General features: G+C 46.8%; 1 protein-coding gene across 2 annotated transcripts in view; it reads left to right on the forward strand.

Annotated features, from left to right (window-relative positions):
• The first annotated feature begins 11,890 nt into the window (after positions 1–11,890).
• Positions 11,891–17,935, forward strand: part of EEFSEC (eukaryotic elongation factor, selenocysteine-tRNA specific) — a 111,630-nt gene continuing 105,585 nt past the window's right edge. The window contains exon 1 of one of the 2 annotated variants that reach the window (XM_033926065.1): positions 11,891–12,231. In XM_033926065.1, coding sequence (XP_033781956.1) covers positions 11,952–12,231 — 280 coding nt within the window. In that variant the 5' untranslated portion in view covers positions 11,891–11,951. The remainder of the gene's footprint in view (positions 12,232–17,935) is intronic. The other variant, XM_033926066.1, reaches the window with a different exon arrangement.

The raw sequence follows: 17,935 nt of genomic DNA on the forward strand, positions 1-17,935 counted from the left end.
AAAAGGACCCCTTTGTTTTTGAAATAAAAAGCAACTTTGGTATTACAGTATTAATAAAATATCCTGTTTTGTTATGATTCTTGTTAGTTGATTGTGGCCTTCATTTTACAAGCCCTAATCATTTTTGAGATGTGAATAAACTGGCACTTTGAACATTTATCTTGCATAAATATTGCACGTATAGCCAACTTTCATGTATGCATTGTCTCCCCATTCCCTCAACACCAATGCAGTTTTCTTCAGAGTAGAAGAAAGTTTGCTTTTTGTGCTGTTTTGCTCAAAGATACAGTTCAAATGCAAATCTTTAATCTAGAAAAACAAGTTTCAGGTTTCATTTTTATTTGATATACCGCCTTATAGACAGGCCATCTTGTAATTTATATTCCAACAAAATTAAACCAGCTAATTTTTAGAAAGATTGATTTTAATAAGCACATTGTGGCGCCTTGGCTGGCACAATTGTCATGTGATACTCAAGGTGGGAGTTAAGGGTCTTAAAGCTATTTTTCCAGACCTACTGATTGAGGTTATTCATGTAAAGCCTTTACATTTCAAACAAATTATGACTTCCCATCCCCAAGATAGGTCTCATTTTATTCATAGCAGCTAATAAATGGAAATGGAAGGTTTCTGTGACTAAAGCAATTATAATGCCTGAACATATAAAATTCATTCTTTCTATGGCCAAAGTATTTTGTCAACCAGGCATTGAAGATATGTCTCCATTACATATCAGATTTCAGTTAAAAAATGCAAATATTGTCTTAGGAAATAATCTGTTCTTTGGCTGATACCCAAAGATGATCAAAAAATAAAAGCATGCAGAAACATAAAGATTGTTGACAGAAAAGGTCCTTTTTGGCTCACCAAGTCTGCCTGTTTATACTTGCCTCCTGTTTATCTTACTAGGTTTGCTTTTATCGTTGCTCTCTCTCTTTGTGTACATGAACCAAAGTATGAATAGCTTATGGGGATCACCATATATGTGATCGTTTCCATTGCAGGCCCCAAGCAGAGGTTGCTAGTGTTGCCTCTGGCTATCCCAGGACACTAGAGGGTTAAGTGACTTGCCCAAGGCCACAAGGCATCATTGTGGGGTTTGAACCTGGACCTTCTGGTTCCCAGCCTGTTGCGCTAACCATTTGGCTATTTTTCCACCTCTCCCCTTCCTTTATCATTTATTTAAAAAAAAAAAAAAAGTTTCTGTTGTTGGCACAAAAAAGTGCATATTGTCATTATAGATGAGGGTTTAATCACATTAATAAGTAAAACAAACATGGGCGTAGATAATTAATACAAATTAACCCCCTCCCCTTTATTTACTAAGCCACGGCAGAGGTTTATACCACATCCCGGAGCGCTAAATGTTCTGACGCTCATTGAATTCCTATGAGCGTTGGAGCAGTATCAAAAAATTTAGCACTGTGGGCTGTGGTTGAAACCTACCATGGCTTGGTAAAAGAGGGTCTAAATTAGGGTTACCAGACTTCCAGATTTCCCCAGACATGTCCTTCTTTTGAGGACATGTCTGGGGGTCCGGACAGCTTTTCAAAAGCCAGCACTTTGTCTGGGTTTTGAAAAGAAATTGCTTTGGGAGGGGGACATCCACGCATTTAACACAGTGATGTCACACGCACGCACGCATGGCAGTGGGGGGCGGAGCTGAGGACATAATGGGGCAGGGATGGGTAGAACTGGGTGGGTCTAGGGGTCCAGATTTTACTGGCGTAAAATCTAGTCTAAATAAATGTTGAAAATGCATCTGACTATTAATGCCTTCCTGTGTTAGTCTTGTTGAAACCTTATCTGCTATTGTTTGTATACAGAGCTTAAATTGATTTGTATGTAATTTGTAAACCACATAGTTAATATGTGGTATATAAATTTGTAAATAAATGAATTTTATATCGTACTTTTTTTTTTTTTTTTACCACAAAACAACATTTGTGTTAACTAAGTTTAAGAGACAATGACGATGTTACTTAAATTATAATCTTGTGTAGGCTATTTTATACACAGATTCAAAAAGTAGACTCACAGTACAAGATGAACTTTGTGCATGCTTCCTAGTACTGTATTTAAAATGTATGATGATGGTCATTTTCAACATAAAACAGTTTTAAAATGTGCTGTGAAATTAACATTTTATGACCTTAGAAACAAGTATTTTTGCTGTATTTATACTGAAGGAAATGCTGAGCAGAGCGTTGGCAAGCCCTGAAATAAAAGCATACAACCGATTGTCATGTATTTATTGTATTCAGAGATAATGTTGGCTTTATGATAGTTGTTTCATCAGAGCAGAGGCAGCAAATGAGAGTGCAAATCCTCCTTTTTTTATTTTTCCAGATACATATGCATGGTTTTTGCTCAATGTTTTTGTGAAAGAAGATCAAGTCTTCCTTCTACACTCTCATTGCAAACATTCCATTCTTGAGGTGCTACATTAAAGATAAGGAATGACTGGGAGAAGGGGAGCAGATTAAACATCATGTCTTTAGGTCAGTTTTCCTGGGAGACTGCATGATTAACCAAAAAATTGTCTGCTTTCCTGGCAATTATAAAATGAAATGTCACCATAAATGCGATATAATGACATTTTGCAAGAAACTTCCTGTTTGATTGGTATCATTCTAGACTTCTGGATGCATTTGAACAACAGACTGGAGGCAATGGTGCTAGAAATCATTCGTCGTTCTGTTAAAAAGCTGGAGGCTCCAGGATAATAAATAAAAAAATGCAAAACTTTGAAGGAGAAATGTGAAGCTGATTTTTGATCTGTATTGCATTTTTCATGGTTGTTGCTATAATCTCCAAATCCATGCTTACATTTGGAAAAGGGAAATCCAGGCTCAGGCTGAGGGGAACTGCAGTGCTTTACTATTTGGTCCTGGCTTTGCTGTTGTCATTTGGATTTAATTCCTACCTTTCTCACTAAGTTAAATATATCTGTGTACAGTATGTATTTTCCTGTCACCAAAGAGCTTACAATTAAGAATCCTTTTTACGAAAACGTTAAAATCTGGGCTTAACATGTTTAACGCTGGAGTTTCCCATGCACCGAGCCCAAAAATAACACATTGGTAGGGCTTTCTAAATATTGTTTTTTGCAGATCCTGAGTTAATTTTTTTGCAAGCCCCGCACACTAATGAAAAAAATATTAATATGAGAGCACTTACTATTCAGATGTTCTTGTATTATCTCTGTGTTATCATGTGCCGGTAAAAACTGGCAATGTCTGTAAAACAGTATATACTAATGCTCAAAGTATGGGAAACAAGATTCTGGATCTAGAGGCTGTGATGGAAGAGATTGAGTTGGATTTAGTGTCAATCACAGAGACGTGACTGGGAAAGAGAGTAGGAAGAAGAGGGGGAGTGGTGGTATATGTTAAAGATCATATTAATGCCATACAATTGCAGGATCTGCAGGGTAAGGAAGAGGCACTGTGGGTCAAGTTAAGAGGTGATAGGCTCAGGAGTAATCTAAGGAAATACTTTTTTACAGAAGGGGTGGTAGATGAGTGGAATAGTCTCCCAGAGACTGTGGGACAGGTCTCTTAGGGAAAGATGGAGATAGTGGATGGGCTAGGATTACCAGATGTCCCCGGACATGACCTCATTTTGAGGACATGTCCAGGAGTTTGCACGGCTTTTCAAACCCGGCACTTTGTCCGGGTTTTGAAAAGCCTCCTCAAATTCACGGATTATCCCAGGACAAGCAGGCATGATATTCTCACACATGGGTGACGTCATCTACGGAGCCCCAGCGCGGACAGCTTTTTCAGCAAACTTGCTAGAAGTTTCAAGTTTGCACACTGCACCACGCATGTGCTAGCCTTCTCGCCACTAGAGGGCGCATCCCCACCTCGTGGTCCTCAGTTCTTTTTCATCCGCGGAGCCAGAAGCCCTGTGGATAAAATTGTGCTATTTTTGCCTTCTGTCGCCGCGGCTGTGTTCGGAATTTCGACGCGGTCGCTGCGCTAAAGTTATTTTCTTTCTTTATTTACCCTGTTTTTAAAAAAAAAAAAAAAAAATTAATCTTTTTTCTTTCGCTCCGGGGGCTCCCGGTAGCCGTGGCCGAGGAACCTCGTTTGTTCCCGGCCTTGTTTTGGGCCCATGTCCCGACCCGTTACGGGTTTTAAGAAGTGTGGTAAGTGTGAGAGGCTTTTGTCCATCACTGACCCTCACAGGTGCTGTATTCGGTGTTTGGGGCCCCATCACCCTACAGCATCGTGCCCTAAGTGTGCCACCTTCCAGAAACGGGCCCTTACTCGGCGCAAAGGCCGCATGGCGGATCTCTTTGCCGTCGATACCCCGACGGGGAGGGCCTCGAGCTCGGCCTCGGCTTCGGCCCCGGCCTCGACCTCGGCCTCGACGTCGGAACCCTCGGCTCCCGCGAAGCCGGTTGCCTCGCAGAAGCAAGCCCCGGGTAAGTCTCCACTTCCTTCCTCAGTTTCATCTGCCAGGAAGCCATCCTCGGGCTCGTCGTCGGCGGGACCGTCGACCTCGACCCAGCCCAAGATGTCGAAGGGGTTAGCCCCGAGGGAATACTCGATACCGAGGTCGCCCTCTGCGGAGCGTCCCCAGGTGTTACCTCAGGGTCTCACCGTCCCGGCGTTCCAGGAGTTGCTTCGCGCTTTGATCTCCTCGGAGCTTTCCGGAGCCATTGAGACCTTACAACAGGCTTCGGCCTCGTCTTCGGTCTCGGGGGCCCCGCAGGTGGTGACCTCGGCCTCGGGCACCGGCCTCTCTGCGGCCGAAGCCCCCTCGGCCTCGGCCTCGACCCTTCCCTCGGACTCGATCCGGGTGAGTCAGCCCGAGGTCAGTGTGCGATCCCGAGACAAGCAGCGCCGGGTACGCCGGATCTCCTCTTCCTCGTCCCCGAGGTCGTCACGGGGATCCTCGCCCTCGAGTAAGCCTCGGGCGAAGCACCGTCTTAAACGGTCGAAGCGGTCTCGAGCCTCGTCTCGGAGGAGTCGTCACTCGACTCCGCCCGAGACCGGAGCCTTGCGGGTCGAGGAACTCCGCCTCGACAACCCAGATCTTTTACGGTCCCCGATCAGGGAGAGTTCCCGTGCCTCCTCACCGAGGCGGAAGGGACGGGCCTCTATACCCCGTACCCCGGGGGGTTCCCCACGGGGGTCTCTTCGCCGGACGGTGTCCCCGACTCCTTCGAGGTCACGGGATCGTGCCTCTTGGGGTTCGGGGTCCGGGGGTCAGGTCGGGTATTCTCGCCAGGCCTCTCCTTTCGGCTCGGTTGAGAAGTCTCGGTCACCCTCCCCGCCTGCACGGACATCTTCTTTTTCCAAGTTTGTCCATGACATGGCGAAGGCTTTGGGGGTGGACCTGACGGCAGGGTCGCACTATACCTCAGACTTTTTGGAGGAACAAGATTCTCCTGTCCCTCAACGGGAATCTCCCCGCCTTCCACTTCACAAGGTCCTCCTTCATACCTTACTGCGGAACCTTGAGACCCCTCTTACAGTGGCGGTAGTGCCCACTAAGATGGAATCCAAATACCGGACCCTTCCCCCTAAGGGGTTTGACAAGGGGCAGCTCTCCCATCAGTCGCTCTTGGTGGAGTCGGCTCTTAAGCGCACGCAGCCTTCTAGAGTCTCGGCTGCTGTCCCCCCGGGGAGAGAGGGTCGGACCCTTGATAAATTCGGCCGTCGGCTGTACGCGAATTCCCAGATGGCCACAAGGGTCCTCAATTATGCTTTCGCCTACTCTTCCTACCTCAGGTCCATGATCAAGGATCTGCCGGATTTTCAGGGGGTGATTCCGGAGTCGCACAAGGTTAAATTTGCCGCCTTTGCGTCAAACCTGTCCCAACTCAGATTCTATCTGTTCCATGCGGTCTATGACGCTTTTGAGCTTGCCTCGAGGGTCTCGGCTTGTGCGGTAGCCATGCGCCGGCTGGCTTGGCTACGGACCCTCGAGATGGACCCCAACTTGCAGGAGCGCTTAGCCAATTTACCCTGCATCGGGTCGGAGTTATTTGACGACTCCCTGGATGCGGCCACCAAAAAGCTTTCGGAGCAGGAACGCTCTCTGGCGTCTCTGGTTCGTCCAAAGCCTAAGCCGCCGGCTCAGAGGCCTTTTAAACAGCCGCCTAGGCGGTACCCGCAAAAATCTACACCGGCCTTTTCCAGGCCTCCACCCCGGCGCCCTACCCAACAGGGTAGAGGGGGACCCGCCAAAGCAGCTGCGCAGGGGGTGTCCAAACCGGCGCCGTCTTTTTGACGGGATGAGCGGCCGGGGGCTGGCCCCCGCCGCGAGGTCGCTCAACCCCCTGCCCATCGGGGGTCGGCTCACGGCTTTTGCCGAGACTTGGTCTGGGATTACGTCAGACGCATGGGTGCTCCGGACCGTCTCAGAGGGCTATTCGTTAAACTTCTCCAAACAGCCTACAGACAGGCCCCCCGGGGCGTGCCCGTCCAATCGAAGCCAGTTGACCCTTCTTCGAGAGGAAGCCGGGGCCTTGTTGAGCCTTCGGGCGGTCGAACGGGTGCCTCCCGACCAGCGAGGCAGGGGATTTTATTCCCGTTACTTTTTGGTCCCCAAAAAGACCGGGGACCTGCGCCCCATTTTGGACCTTCGGAAGCTCAACAAGTTCCTGGTCCGGGAGAAGTTCCGTATGCTGTCGCTTCCGATCCTATATACCCTGTTGGACGAGGGGGACTGGATGTGCTCCCTCGATTTGAAAGAAGCGTACACCCATGTTCCGGTGCATCCCGCCTTTCGGAAGTTTTTGAGATTTCAGGTCGGGGATTTGCACCTTCAATACCGTGTACTACCCTTCGGTCTGGCTTCGTCCCCTCGGGTATTCACGAAATGCATGGTGGTAGTCGCGGCTGCTCTGCGTTCCCGGGGGTTGCAGGTCTTTCCCTATCTGGACGATTGGTTGATCAAGGCCCCGACAAGGGAGGGGGTTATTTCAGCGACCCAACAGACTATCACGATTCTTCAGGGTCTGGGGTTCGAGGTGAACTTTCCCAAGTCTCACTTGCAGCCGACCCAATCCCTACAGTTCATAGGGGCCGTGCTGGACACGGTTCTCCTCCGGGCTTTCCTTCCTTCCCCGCGACTGGAGGCCCTGATTCGCCTGGGCCGACAGGTTTCGCAGCTGAAGGTAGTTTCGGCTCGACGCATGATGGTGCTTTTGGGGCACATGGCGTCGACGGTCCAGGTGACCCCCTTTGCTCGGTTGCACCTGAGGATCCCTCAGTGGACCCTGGCTTCCCAATGGCGTCAGGACCGCGACCCGCTGTCTCGACGCTTGACTGTGACTCCGTCTTTCAGACGCTCGCTCCGTTGGTGGACCAGCTCTACCAATCTGTCCGGGGGTTTGCTCTTTCGCGTCCCTCCGCATTGCAAGGTCCTAACCACGGACTCTTCGGAGTATGCGTGGGGGGCTCATCTGGACGGTTTACGAACGCAGGGCCTATGGTCGGCCACAGATCGTCTGTGTCACATCAACGTATTGGAACTTCGTGCCATTTATCTGGCCGCTCGGACCTTCAGTCACCTCCTGCACGATCGAGTAGTTCTCGTTCGAACGGACAACCAGGTGGCCATGTATTACGTCAACAAGCAAGGCGGGACGGGCTCTTGGCCTCTGTGCCAGGAAGCCATTCGGCTTTGGACGTGGGCCGTCTCTCAGAACATTTTCTTGCGGGCGGTTTACATTCAGGGGGAGCTGAATTGTCTGGCAGACAAGCTCAGTCGTCTCCTCCAGCCGCACGAGTGGTCTCTGAACTCCCGAGTTCTACGCGAGGTCTTCGACCGATGGGGGACTCCTCAGGTGGATCTGTTTGCTTCACCCGAGACTTGCAAGCTACCCCTCTACTGCTCTCGGATGTACTCCCAGGACCGTCTCGAGGCCGATGCTTTTCTTCTCGACTGGGAGGGGAGGTTCCTTTATGCATTCCCTCCTTTTCCTCTGATTTTGAGAACGCTGGTTCATCTAAAATCGACCAGAGCCACTATGATTCTCATTGCGCCTCGTTGGCCAAGACAACACTGGTTCTCCCTGCTCCTTCAACTCAGTGTCAGGGAACCTCTGCTTCTACCTGTCTTTCCCTCTCTGCTATCTCAGAGTCGGGGTTCGCTGTTACATCCAAATCTTCAGTCGTTACATCTGACCGCTTGGTTCCTTTCCACTTGACTTCGATTCCGGTGTCTCACTCAGTGCGGGAGATCTTAGAGGCCTCTCGCAAGGTCTCGACTAGGCTTTGTTATTCCCAGAAGTGGACCAGATTTTCTTCTTGGTGTTCCACCAACCACCTGGATCCAGATTCAGTCCCTGTGTCTTCGGTACTGGAATATCTGTTGCATCTGGCGAATTCTGGTCTGAAGACGACTTCTATTCGAGTGCATCTTAGTGCAATTGCTGCATTTCATCATCATCTAGAGGGTCGTTCCCTCTCCTTACATCCTCTGGTTTCTCGTTTCATGAGAGGTCTTGTGAATGTTCATCCCCCTCTCAAGCCTCCCCCTGTGGTATGGGATCTTAATGTGGTCTTGGCTCAACTGATGAAACCTCCTTTTGAGCCTATTGATAAAGCTCTTCTTAAATTTCTCACTTGGAAAGTAGTCTTTTTGATTGCGCTCACGTCCGCTCGTCGGATTAGCGAACTGCAGGCTTTGGTGGCGGACCCTCCTTTCACGGTGTTTCATCATGACAAGGTGGTTCTTCGCACCCATCCTAAATTTTTACCTAAGGTTGTGTCTGATTTCCACCTCAATCAGTCCATTGTTCTTCCGGTATTTTTTCCAAAGCCCCATTCTCATCATGGTGAATCGGCGCTTCACACGCTTGACTGTAAGAGGGCGTTGGCTTTTTATCTCCAACGTACTAAGTCTCATCGGAAGGTTCCTCAATTATTTTTGTCCTTTGATCCTAATCGGTTAGGACATCCGGTTTCCAAGCGTACCTTGTCCAATTGGTTAGCTGCTTGTATCTCTTTTTGCTACGCTCAGGCTGGTCTCCCGCTCTCGGGTCGAGTCACGGGTCATAAGGTCCGGGCGATGGCAGCTTCGGTTGCTTTCCTCCGTTCTACTCCTATGGAGGACATATGTAAGGCTGCCACCTGGTCTTCGGTTCATACGTTCACCTCCCACTACTGTTTGGACTCCTTGTCCAGGAGTGACGGCCGGTTTGGCCAGTCGGTGTTACGTAACTTGTTTTCTTAAATTGCCATCTTCCCACCTGCCCTTTGTCTGGTTGGCTTGGAGGTCACCCATGTGTGAGAATATCATGCCTGCTTGTCCTGGGATAAAGCACAGTTACTTACCGTAACAGGTGTTATCCAGGGACAGCAGGCATATATTCTCACAACCCGCCCACCTCCCCGGGGATGGCTTTTCTTTACTGGAATATGGAACTGAGGACCACGAGGTGGGGATGCGCCCTCTAGTGGCGAGAAGGCTAGCACATGCGTGGTGCAGTGTGCAAACTTGAAACTTCTAGCAAGTTTGCTGAAAAAGCTGTCCGCGCTGGGGCTCCGTAGATGACGTCACCCATGTGTGAGAATATATGCCTGCTGTCCCTGGATAACACCTGTTACGGTAAGTAACTGTGCTTTTCCTCCCTTCCCAACATGAGAAGGCAGTGGGGGGTGGAGGTGGGATTAGGGCATTACAAGGTAGAGAAAAGTAGAACTGGGGGGGCGGATCCAGGGAGTCCAGATTTTCAGATTGGAAAAACTGGCAACCCTAAGATGAGCCATCATGTTTCTGTGTTTCTTATCACTTCCATGCCATTCCCTTTCCCATGACATGCCCCCTCAAGGGAAGCAAGAGCTGATGCTTTGGCCCTTTTTCCAACCCAGCCTTACTATTGTCTCACTGCTGTTCCCTAGGCTGTCTGGCAAACTGAACCTCAGCTTTATTACAATTAAACATAATATCTTAACTGTAAAAAAAAATAATAGATCATTCTATTTGCTGATTTATATAATTTTCTGAAAAGTGAAAATTTTGTAGTTTAATTGAAAAAGATCTTAACAAAAAGCAGTCTTAGAGCAAGAATCACAAGATAAATAACAATATGGATGGAATCATTCCATTATAGGGAAACATTTAGTAGGTTGGAACTATTTAGCTTTGAGAACTGAAAGGGGATATGACAGAGTTTGCAAAATCATGAGTAGGGTGAAAGAGGTAAACAAGGAACAGCTGTTTTACTCTATCATACAATACTGGGTCTAGAGAGGATATTTCACGAAACAAATTAGTAGCAGACTTAGAACAAATGCTATCAAGTATTTTTCAGTCCATGCATAATTCAACTATAGAATTTGCTGAGTTAAAAATAGGTTTAGTTAAGTTTCCAAAGTAGATAGCCATGAACCACTATTGTCTACCTAGCACTGGATAGCCTTAGGTGCCTGTACTTTCTGCTTCTAGGCGTGAGTGGCAAATAAGAGGTTTTCCTAAATAATGGGGGGTACTCCAGGTAACCTGGTTTCATATTTGCCAGACCTTTGATTTTTCTCTCCCAGTTGGGCTGCTTTGAAACGCTGGTTGCGGGAGATTTTGAGTAGATACGGGTTGTGGATTTTTGGGCTGTTAGATTTTTGTGTGGTAATTTGGGCTACATTACGGCACAACTTGTGTTGGATGGAAAGGAGAAGGAAAGCTGCGGACTTGGTGGGCGATCTCATGAGTTTTACAGTAGGATGGAGTGATGGTGGAAGAGTTTGAGGGAGAGGTGTGGGATCACATACATGGAAGAGAGCAGAAGCAAGAGGGAGGGATGGGAGACCAGTGTCCCCCTCCCCCGGGTTCACGATTTGCTTCTCCTATTGGCAGCGGGCCTTCCTCTCTGCTGGGTCCCACCTACTTCCTGTTTCTGCAAAGGCAAAACCTGGCAGAGAGGAAGGCCCGATGCCAACCATAGTAATGAATTGCAAATGTTGTGCTGCCGACTGCAGGGTAACAAAGGAATGGAGGGAGGGAGGGGGAGATAAATGCAGCACTCTATTGGAGAGAGGGAGAGAGAAGGAAGACCAGGGAAGGGAGAGGAAATGAAAAAGAGATGACAGACCCTCCATGCTATGGAGGGGGAGAAAGAAAGATGCCAGACCAGAGAGGAGGGAGTGAGGAAAAGGAAAGAGAGGAGATACCAGGCATGGAGGGGGAGATGGAAGGGAAGGAGAGGAGAAAGAGATGCCAGGGCATGGGGGGAGGGAAGGAGACAGATGTTGGACCATCAAGGAGAGAGGGAAAGGAAGGAAGGAAAGAAGATGCCAGAGCATGGATGGAAGGAGGAGAGAGATCCCAGGACATTGGGGAAGGGAAGTAGATGCTAGGCCATGGTGTGGGAAGGAGGAAAGGAAAGGAGAAGGGAGAGATGCCAGAGCATGAGTGAGTGAGCATGGGTTGCTTAGTTCCAAAAGATTTTATTTTCCACGTTAGGATGATACATTTCAGAAGCAGGGGTGCTTTTCCTCATCGTCATCTTTTTGAAAAAGATAATCAAGTGTTTCCTTTCGCAATGAGGGTATTCTAGAAATGGCAGTAGCATTACCTTTATGGCACCTGTAGTTTATGCCTATTTAGAGCATGCTGACAACACTGATTTCAACTTAGTTCAATGTTTGTTTTTAAATTAGATCCAGAAATAGTACAATGTATGGAAAGTAAAGAAGAAATCATTTCAGAAATGACATAATTACACGATACACAGCAAGAGAGAATGAGAGCAAAACAAGATTTTTAAGGAACATTAAACTAGGCAGTAAGGACCATTATCAGAACTGGGTTTTCAAATCAGCCGAACTCCCGGTGTTTCTCAGCGCAATCCTCGGTGCGCTTTTCAGGCTCTTCCTCGCCGCGGAACGCGAGGGCCCGAGCCCTCGGTTGCCGGAGGAGGGGGGAAGAAAGGCGCGCGGCACCCGGAAGCGAAGGAGGGGGCGGGTATCGGCGGGCCCTTCCTTGTAACCATGGCTGCGGAGGGGCGAACGCTGAATTTCAACGTGGGGGTCCTGGGCCACGTCGACAGCGGCAAGACGGCGCTGGCCCGGGCCCTCAGCACCACGGCGTCCACGGCGGCCTTCGACAAGAACCCGCAGAGCCGCGAGCGGGGCGTCACCCTCGACCTGGGCTTCTCCTCCTTCGCCGCGCCCGCGCCGCAGCACCTGCGCGCCGGCGGCTGCCACGAGCTGCAGGTCACATTGGTGGACTGCCCGGGCCACGCGTCCCTCATCAGGACCATCATCGGAGGTAGGGGGGGGGGTAAAGTACGTGTGTGAGGAAAATGCCAGATTGGGGGGGGGTTTAAAGTATGTGTGTGAGGAAAATGCCAGATTGGGGGGGGGGGGTTAAAGTATGTGTGTGAGGAAAATGCCAGATTTTGGGGGGGGGGGGTAAAGTATGTGTGTGAGGAAAATGCCAGATTTTGGGGGGGGGGGGTAAAGTATGTGTGTGAGGAAAATGCCAGATTGGGGGGGGGGGTTAAAGTATGTGTGTGAGGAAAATGCCAGATTGGGGGGGGGGTTAAAGTATGTGTGTGAGGAAAATGCCAGATTGGGGGGGGGGGGTTAAAGTATGTGTGTGAGGAAAATGCCAGATTGGGGGGGGGGGTAAAGTACGTGTGTGAGGAAAATGCCAGATTAGGGGGGGGGTAAAGTATGTGTGTGAGGAAAATGCCAGATTTGGGGGGGGGGGGGTTTAAAGTATATGTGTGAGGAAAATGCCAGATTGGGGGGGGTAAAGTACGTGTGTGAGGAAAATGCCAGATTAGGGGGGGGGTAAAGTATGTGTGTGAGGAAAATGCCAGATTTTGGGGGGGGGGGTAAAGTATGTGTGTGAGGAAAATGCCAGATTTTGGGGGGGGGGGGGTAAAGTATGTGTGTGAGGAAAATGCCAGATTTGGGGGGGGGTAAAGTATGTGTGTGAGGAAAATGCCAGATTTGGGGGGGGGGAAGTACGTGTGTGAGGAAAATGCCAGATTGGGGGGGGTAAAGTATGTGTGTGTGCAAATACTTTTCAGATAAATTTCATTGTGGAAAAACTCAGTTGGGTGTAAGTTCATTGGGGGACAAAGCTAAAAATGACTGCTTTGGGATTGCCACCTAGCTCAAGGCACCCCCAAAATAGTAAGAAGGGGTGTGGGGGGGGGGGGGAACCAGAATATCCTTAGTCGCTGAGCTAATTGTGGTGAGGTGGCAACCCTATTACCATAACATAAGCTCTGCCTGGCTAATTGGGGAGGGGGTGGAAGGGGACAAACTCTACTCTCATCCTTGCCCCCAAGGGCAGTCCCTATTCTCAGTCCTTGTGCTATCTCCGAGTCCCCTTTTTCTCTCCTTCAATGTCAGCTCCCTTCTTCCACCTGTCCCTAATATCAAATCCATATCATACCGTTTCTTCTATACCGCAGATTTCAACTGGGATTAAGTGTGGTTTACAAGAAGAGTGATGAAATTTACAATAAGATAGATACGTTTTACAATAGGATGTAGTGGATTCCTGACGAGTCTTGCTGAAGGTGTGAACACCGGTCAAGGTAATATAGGCAGGTTAGGGCTGTAGTTATGTGTTTGGGGAGAATAGGTGATTCTTAGGCTCTTCCTGAAGATATACAGCATGCCCACAAAAACACTCCTTAATTTTAAATAATTACAGAACCAAAATTTATTGGAATATTATTTCACCTTTGAGGCTACAGTTTTACCAACTCATAAAGTTTCATATGGTATCTGTTGATTAATAAAAATAATTTTATTCTTATATACCGCCAAAGCCATAGTAGTTCGAGGCGGTTCACAATAAGAGGAGCTGGACAATCAGCGAAGATAGGTACAAAGAAGGTATTAAAGTAGATGAAGCGGATACAGGAAAAAGAGAGCAGGAGCCTGCTGCAAACAATCAGCGAGAGTGGGGCACTGAACAGACATCAATTCCAGTAGGCCAAGAGCAGAGAGGAAATGAGAGAACATGGTAAAAATCAGATGGAGTAAAGCGATAGGGTAAAGGAAGCAAATTAGGATACAAATCGGTTGAACAAGTTTGTTTTTACTAATTTTTTATAACTTAGATAGGAGGAAGCGTGTGTTATTAAGATGCTCAGCCAGTTGTTCATTTGGCCTGCTTCGAAAGCAAGTGTTCTGTCTAGGTATCTTTTGTATCGGAAGGCCTTTATTGATGGGTGGGTGAACATATGGACTCTGCGTGTAGGTCTGCTGGGGCAGTCCAAGTTGAAATGTGCAACCAGGTATGTGGGGGCCGAGCCAAGTATAGATGTAAAACAAAGACAGGCAAATTTGAACAAGACTCTTGCCTCCAGGGGCAGCCAATGAAGTTTTTGGTAATAGTGGGTTATGTGGTCCCATTTTTTTAATGCCAAAAATCAGTCGGACGGCTGAGTTTTGGATGATTCGGAGTCTTTGAATAGTTTTCTTGAAAGATCCCAGATAAATGATGTTGCAGTAGTCGAGTAAGTTTAGTATGGAGGCTTGCACCACTAAACGGAATGGGGTTGCATCGAAGTACTTTCTGATGGTTCTTAGTTTCCATAGAATCGACAAGCCTTTTTTTAATCAATAGCTCTGTGTGCGCTTCAAGAGTAAGGTGACGGTCCAGGGTAACTCCCAGGATTACATACACTCGATGTGCGCCCCACCTGTTACTCAGCAAACATTGATGTGATAATCCGGCCCAGACTCTCCAAAGCATATCTGATCGCATTTATAGCTTCAGTGATGCGCTCCTGCAGATCATCCATGGTTGCGGGTAGTGGAGGTACGTACACTCTATCTTTTATGTACCCCCAAAGGAAAAAAAATCACAGACGGTAATGTCTGGTGATCTCGGGGGCCACTTGAGGAGCACCTGGTTATTTTGTCGCATTGCATTGTCTGAAGGTTGTAACTTCTCCACCAGTTGCAGCTTATAAGGGTGAAAGTGCAAGCGATTGTGTAAGATCTTGCTAACTGTGCTTTTTGGGACTTATATTTGCTATCATCTTATTTATAAACATATTCCAATAAGTTTTGATTTTGTAACCATTTAAACTCGAGGAGTGTGTTTGTGGGCACCTTGTATAATCTAAAGGACACTTCTTCCTATCAATAAAAAATGTCTTATACCCCTGTTTTGCCATGTTGGCTGTTTTCTCTTCCATTTGCATCTTTGCTTTCCTGATTACTCGACCAGCCTCTTAACTTTTCTAGATATTTTTGCCTGCCTGCCTTTTTCTGTGATCTTTTGTAGTTTATGAAAGCTAACCTCTTTTTCCCTCTAAGCTACTATTTTTGAGAACCAAAGCGGTTTTCTTTTTCTCTTACTTACTTTCCTTATAAAATTGTCTGTTGCCTTACAATAGCTCCTTTCAGTTTTGCCCACTCTTTCCTACTTCTTCCAGATGTTCCCATACAGCCAACAATTCCATGATGTAATCCTTCATCTGAACAAAGTTTGTTTTTTAAAGTCTAGAACCTTTACTTTCAAATGAGCCCTCTCTATACCTGTCTTTAAATATTAAACCACACCATGATCACTGGATGCCAGATGATCACCCACTATAACATCAGAAACACTCCCTGTTTGTAAGCGCTAAAGTCTAGTATGGCTCCATCCATTACCAACTGTTGGAACATTTCTCCTCGTAGAGAATCCAGTATCTATCTTCTTTTAGAGGACCCCGCAATAGGGATACCCTAATCAATATCTGGCATATTAAAACCATCTATTAGTAGTACTTCCTTTTTTAAAACTATATTCTAAATGTTTGCTATAAAATCTCTGTCCACTTCTGTCTGTGAAGGAGGCCTGTATATCACACCAATGTAAATACATTTACCATTCCCTCTTTCCAGAGCCTCTTCCTTACCTTGTAGATCCTGCATTTGTGTGGCTTTAATATAATTTTTAACATATAATGCCACTCCCTCTCTCTTTCTTTCCATCCTGTTTCTCCAGTACAGATTATAACCCGGTATAACTAAATCCCAGTCATGGTTTTCCATGAACCATGTCTCTGTAATCGGCACTAAATCCAACTCAGCCTCTACCATCACAGCTTCTGGATCCAGAACCTTGTTTCGTATACTTGGAGCATTAGTTTATACTGCTTTCCAAACAATGCCCCTTTTGACCCATTTGTGCAGAAATGTTTAGTAATTCACTTATCTGGGGGTCTTTGATCACCCTGCCCAACAATTCTACTTTAAATCCCTCTTCAGTAGATTAGCCAGTCTGCTGCTGAAGACCCTTCTTTAATAGCTGCAGACCTTCCCCTACTCAGCAGCCCTTGGAAAATCATTCCATGGTCCAGGAAGTGAAAACGTTCTGTATGACACCATCTAGGCAGCCATGAATTAATTCCCAGGATGCGAGCTTTTTTGCCTTGGCCTTTACTCTCGACAGGGTGGATCAATGAGAATACCATCTGCGTATCTGACTACTTCACCTTTTATCCCAGAGCCACAAAGTTGCTTTTGATACGTTTGTAAGGGTACCTAGCAGTATCGTTGGTGTCAACATGGATGAGCAGCTTCGGATAATAGTAATTTAGGCTTGATGAGTTTCTGTAAGCTCTCCGTAACATCTTGGATTTTGGTACCAGGCAGACAACACACCTCCCGGGACATGTCTAGTCTGCAGAAGGACGCCTCTGTACCCCTCAGAAGGAAATCGTCAACCACCACTATCTTAGGCCTCCTGGTGGTCACAGATCCATCAACTTTGGGGATTTTGAACTTTGGTCCTTCCTCTCCCTGGCATGTTCTCATTTCCTCCACTTCCAGGGCTGCATACCAGTTCTTCAGTTCTAGGGCAGGTGGAGTCACAGAATCAATCCTACAGGGTCCCATAACCTCTTCTTCCCCACTACTGAAAATATTTGGTGCCTCATGAAGCATTTCATTGACGTACCTCTCATAGATAATTTATTCCATTTACAGCATATGAAATTGATTTTTCCAGAATTTCTCAATTTAAGTACGATGATGGACACACAATGTTGCCTGCTCAAACTGTTGATTTGAAGTGTGCGCGATTCTAAGCACATCATTATAACTTTTTATATCGATGACGATAGTTACACTTGGATAGGTTTCAAATAATTAAAAATCTTTAAGCAGATATTAGCTATTGGTTCCCCATAATTTTTATTATTGGCTATTTTGTAAGCTCCATTTTGTGTGTGTGTATATCACCACATCTGAATGAAAATAATAACATTATGCTCTGTGTTTTCTGCCTAGAAGTCTGCAAAAATAGCTTTCTTGGTTGAAGACTTCTGATGACCTACTAACAGGGACCTTGTGAGTCGCGGCCTCTTCACCTCCTCCATTTCTCCACAGATTTGAGGAGGTGGGGGTAGAAGCCAGGAGCACTCTATGAATACAGTATTCTGTTCTTGCTCTTTCTGTCACCTCCTTTTCTTCTCATTGTTCTCATTTTGCTTTGAGTGTGGAACCAGAAAGTAATCAGTCAAAGTCATCGTTTTCTTTCCTTTCCTTTTAAAATGCTCTTTTATTTCAAGATTGTTGTAGAAATATTTACCTTTTTCAGTTCTGTGTGACTGTATTGTGCTCTCTTCTAACCCTGGCAAAGCAGAATAATGTCCCCGTTGTTGGGTGCCTAATTTGTCATTTTCCAAGCGTTCTCTGTTCCGCCTGTGAAGATTTTTTGTAAACTCATGGTTACATGGGAGCCTATTGTGAAGCTCTTGGAGCAGAATACACAAGTATCGGTCGCCATTCTTGGAATATTTCTACTTACCATCAAGTTGCGTACCTGAAAGTGTGGGCCAATTCAGTGCTGCTGTGCCAATTTCCTTCCTCAGTGTAACTTTGCTGATCATGTTGCACCTGCATGTTTGTTTCCGTAATTGGAATTTATTAACTGCCTTTAATGAAGAGATTCATCCAAGGCAGTGTACAGCAAGTACAGTTTAACATAAAACTTAGAATTTTGTTGA

The sequence above is a fragment of the Geotrypetes seraphini genome, chromosome 17 (assembly GCF_902459505.1).
Source record: "Geotrypetes seraphini chromosome 17, aGeoSer1.1, whole genome shotgun sequence".
Taxonomy (NCBI): Eukaryota; Metazoa; Chordata; class Amphibia; order Gymnophiona; family Dermophiidae; genus Geotrypetes; species Geotrypetes seraphini.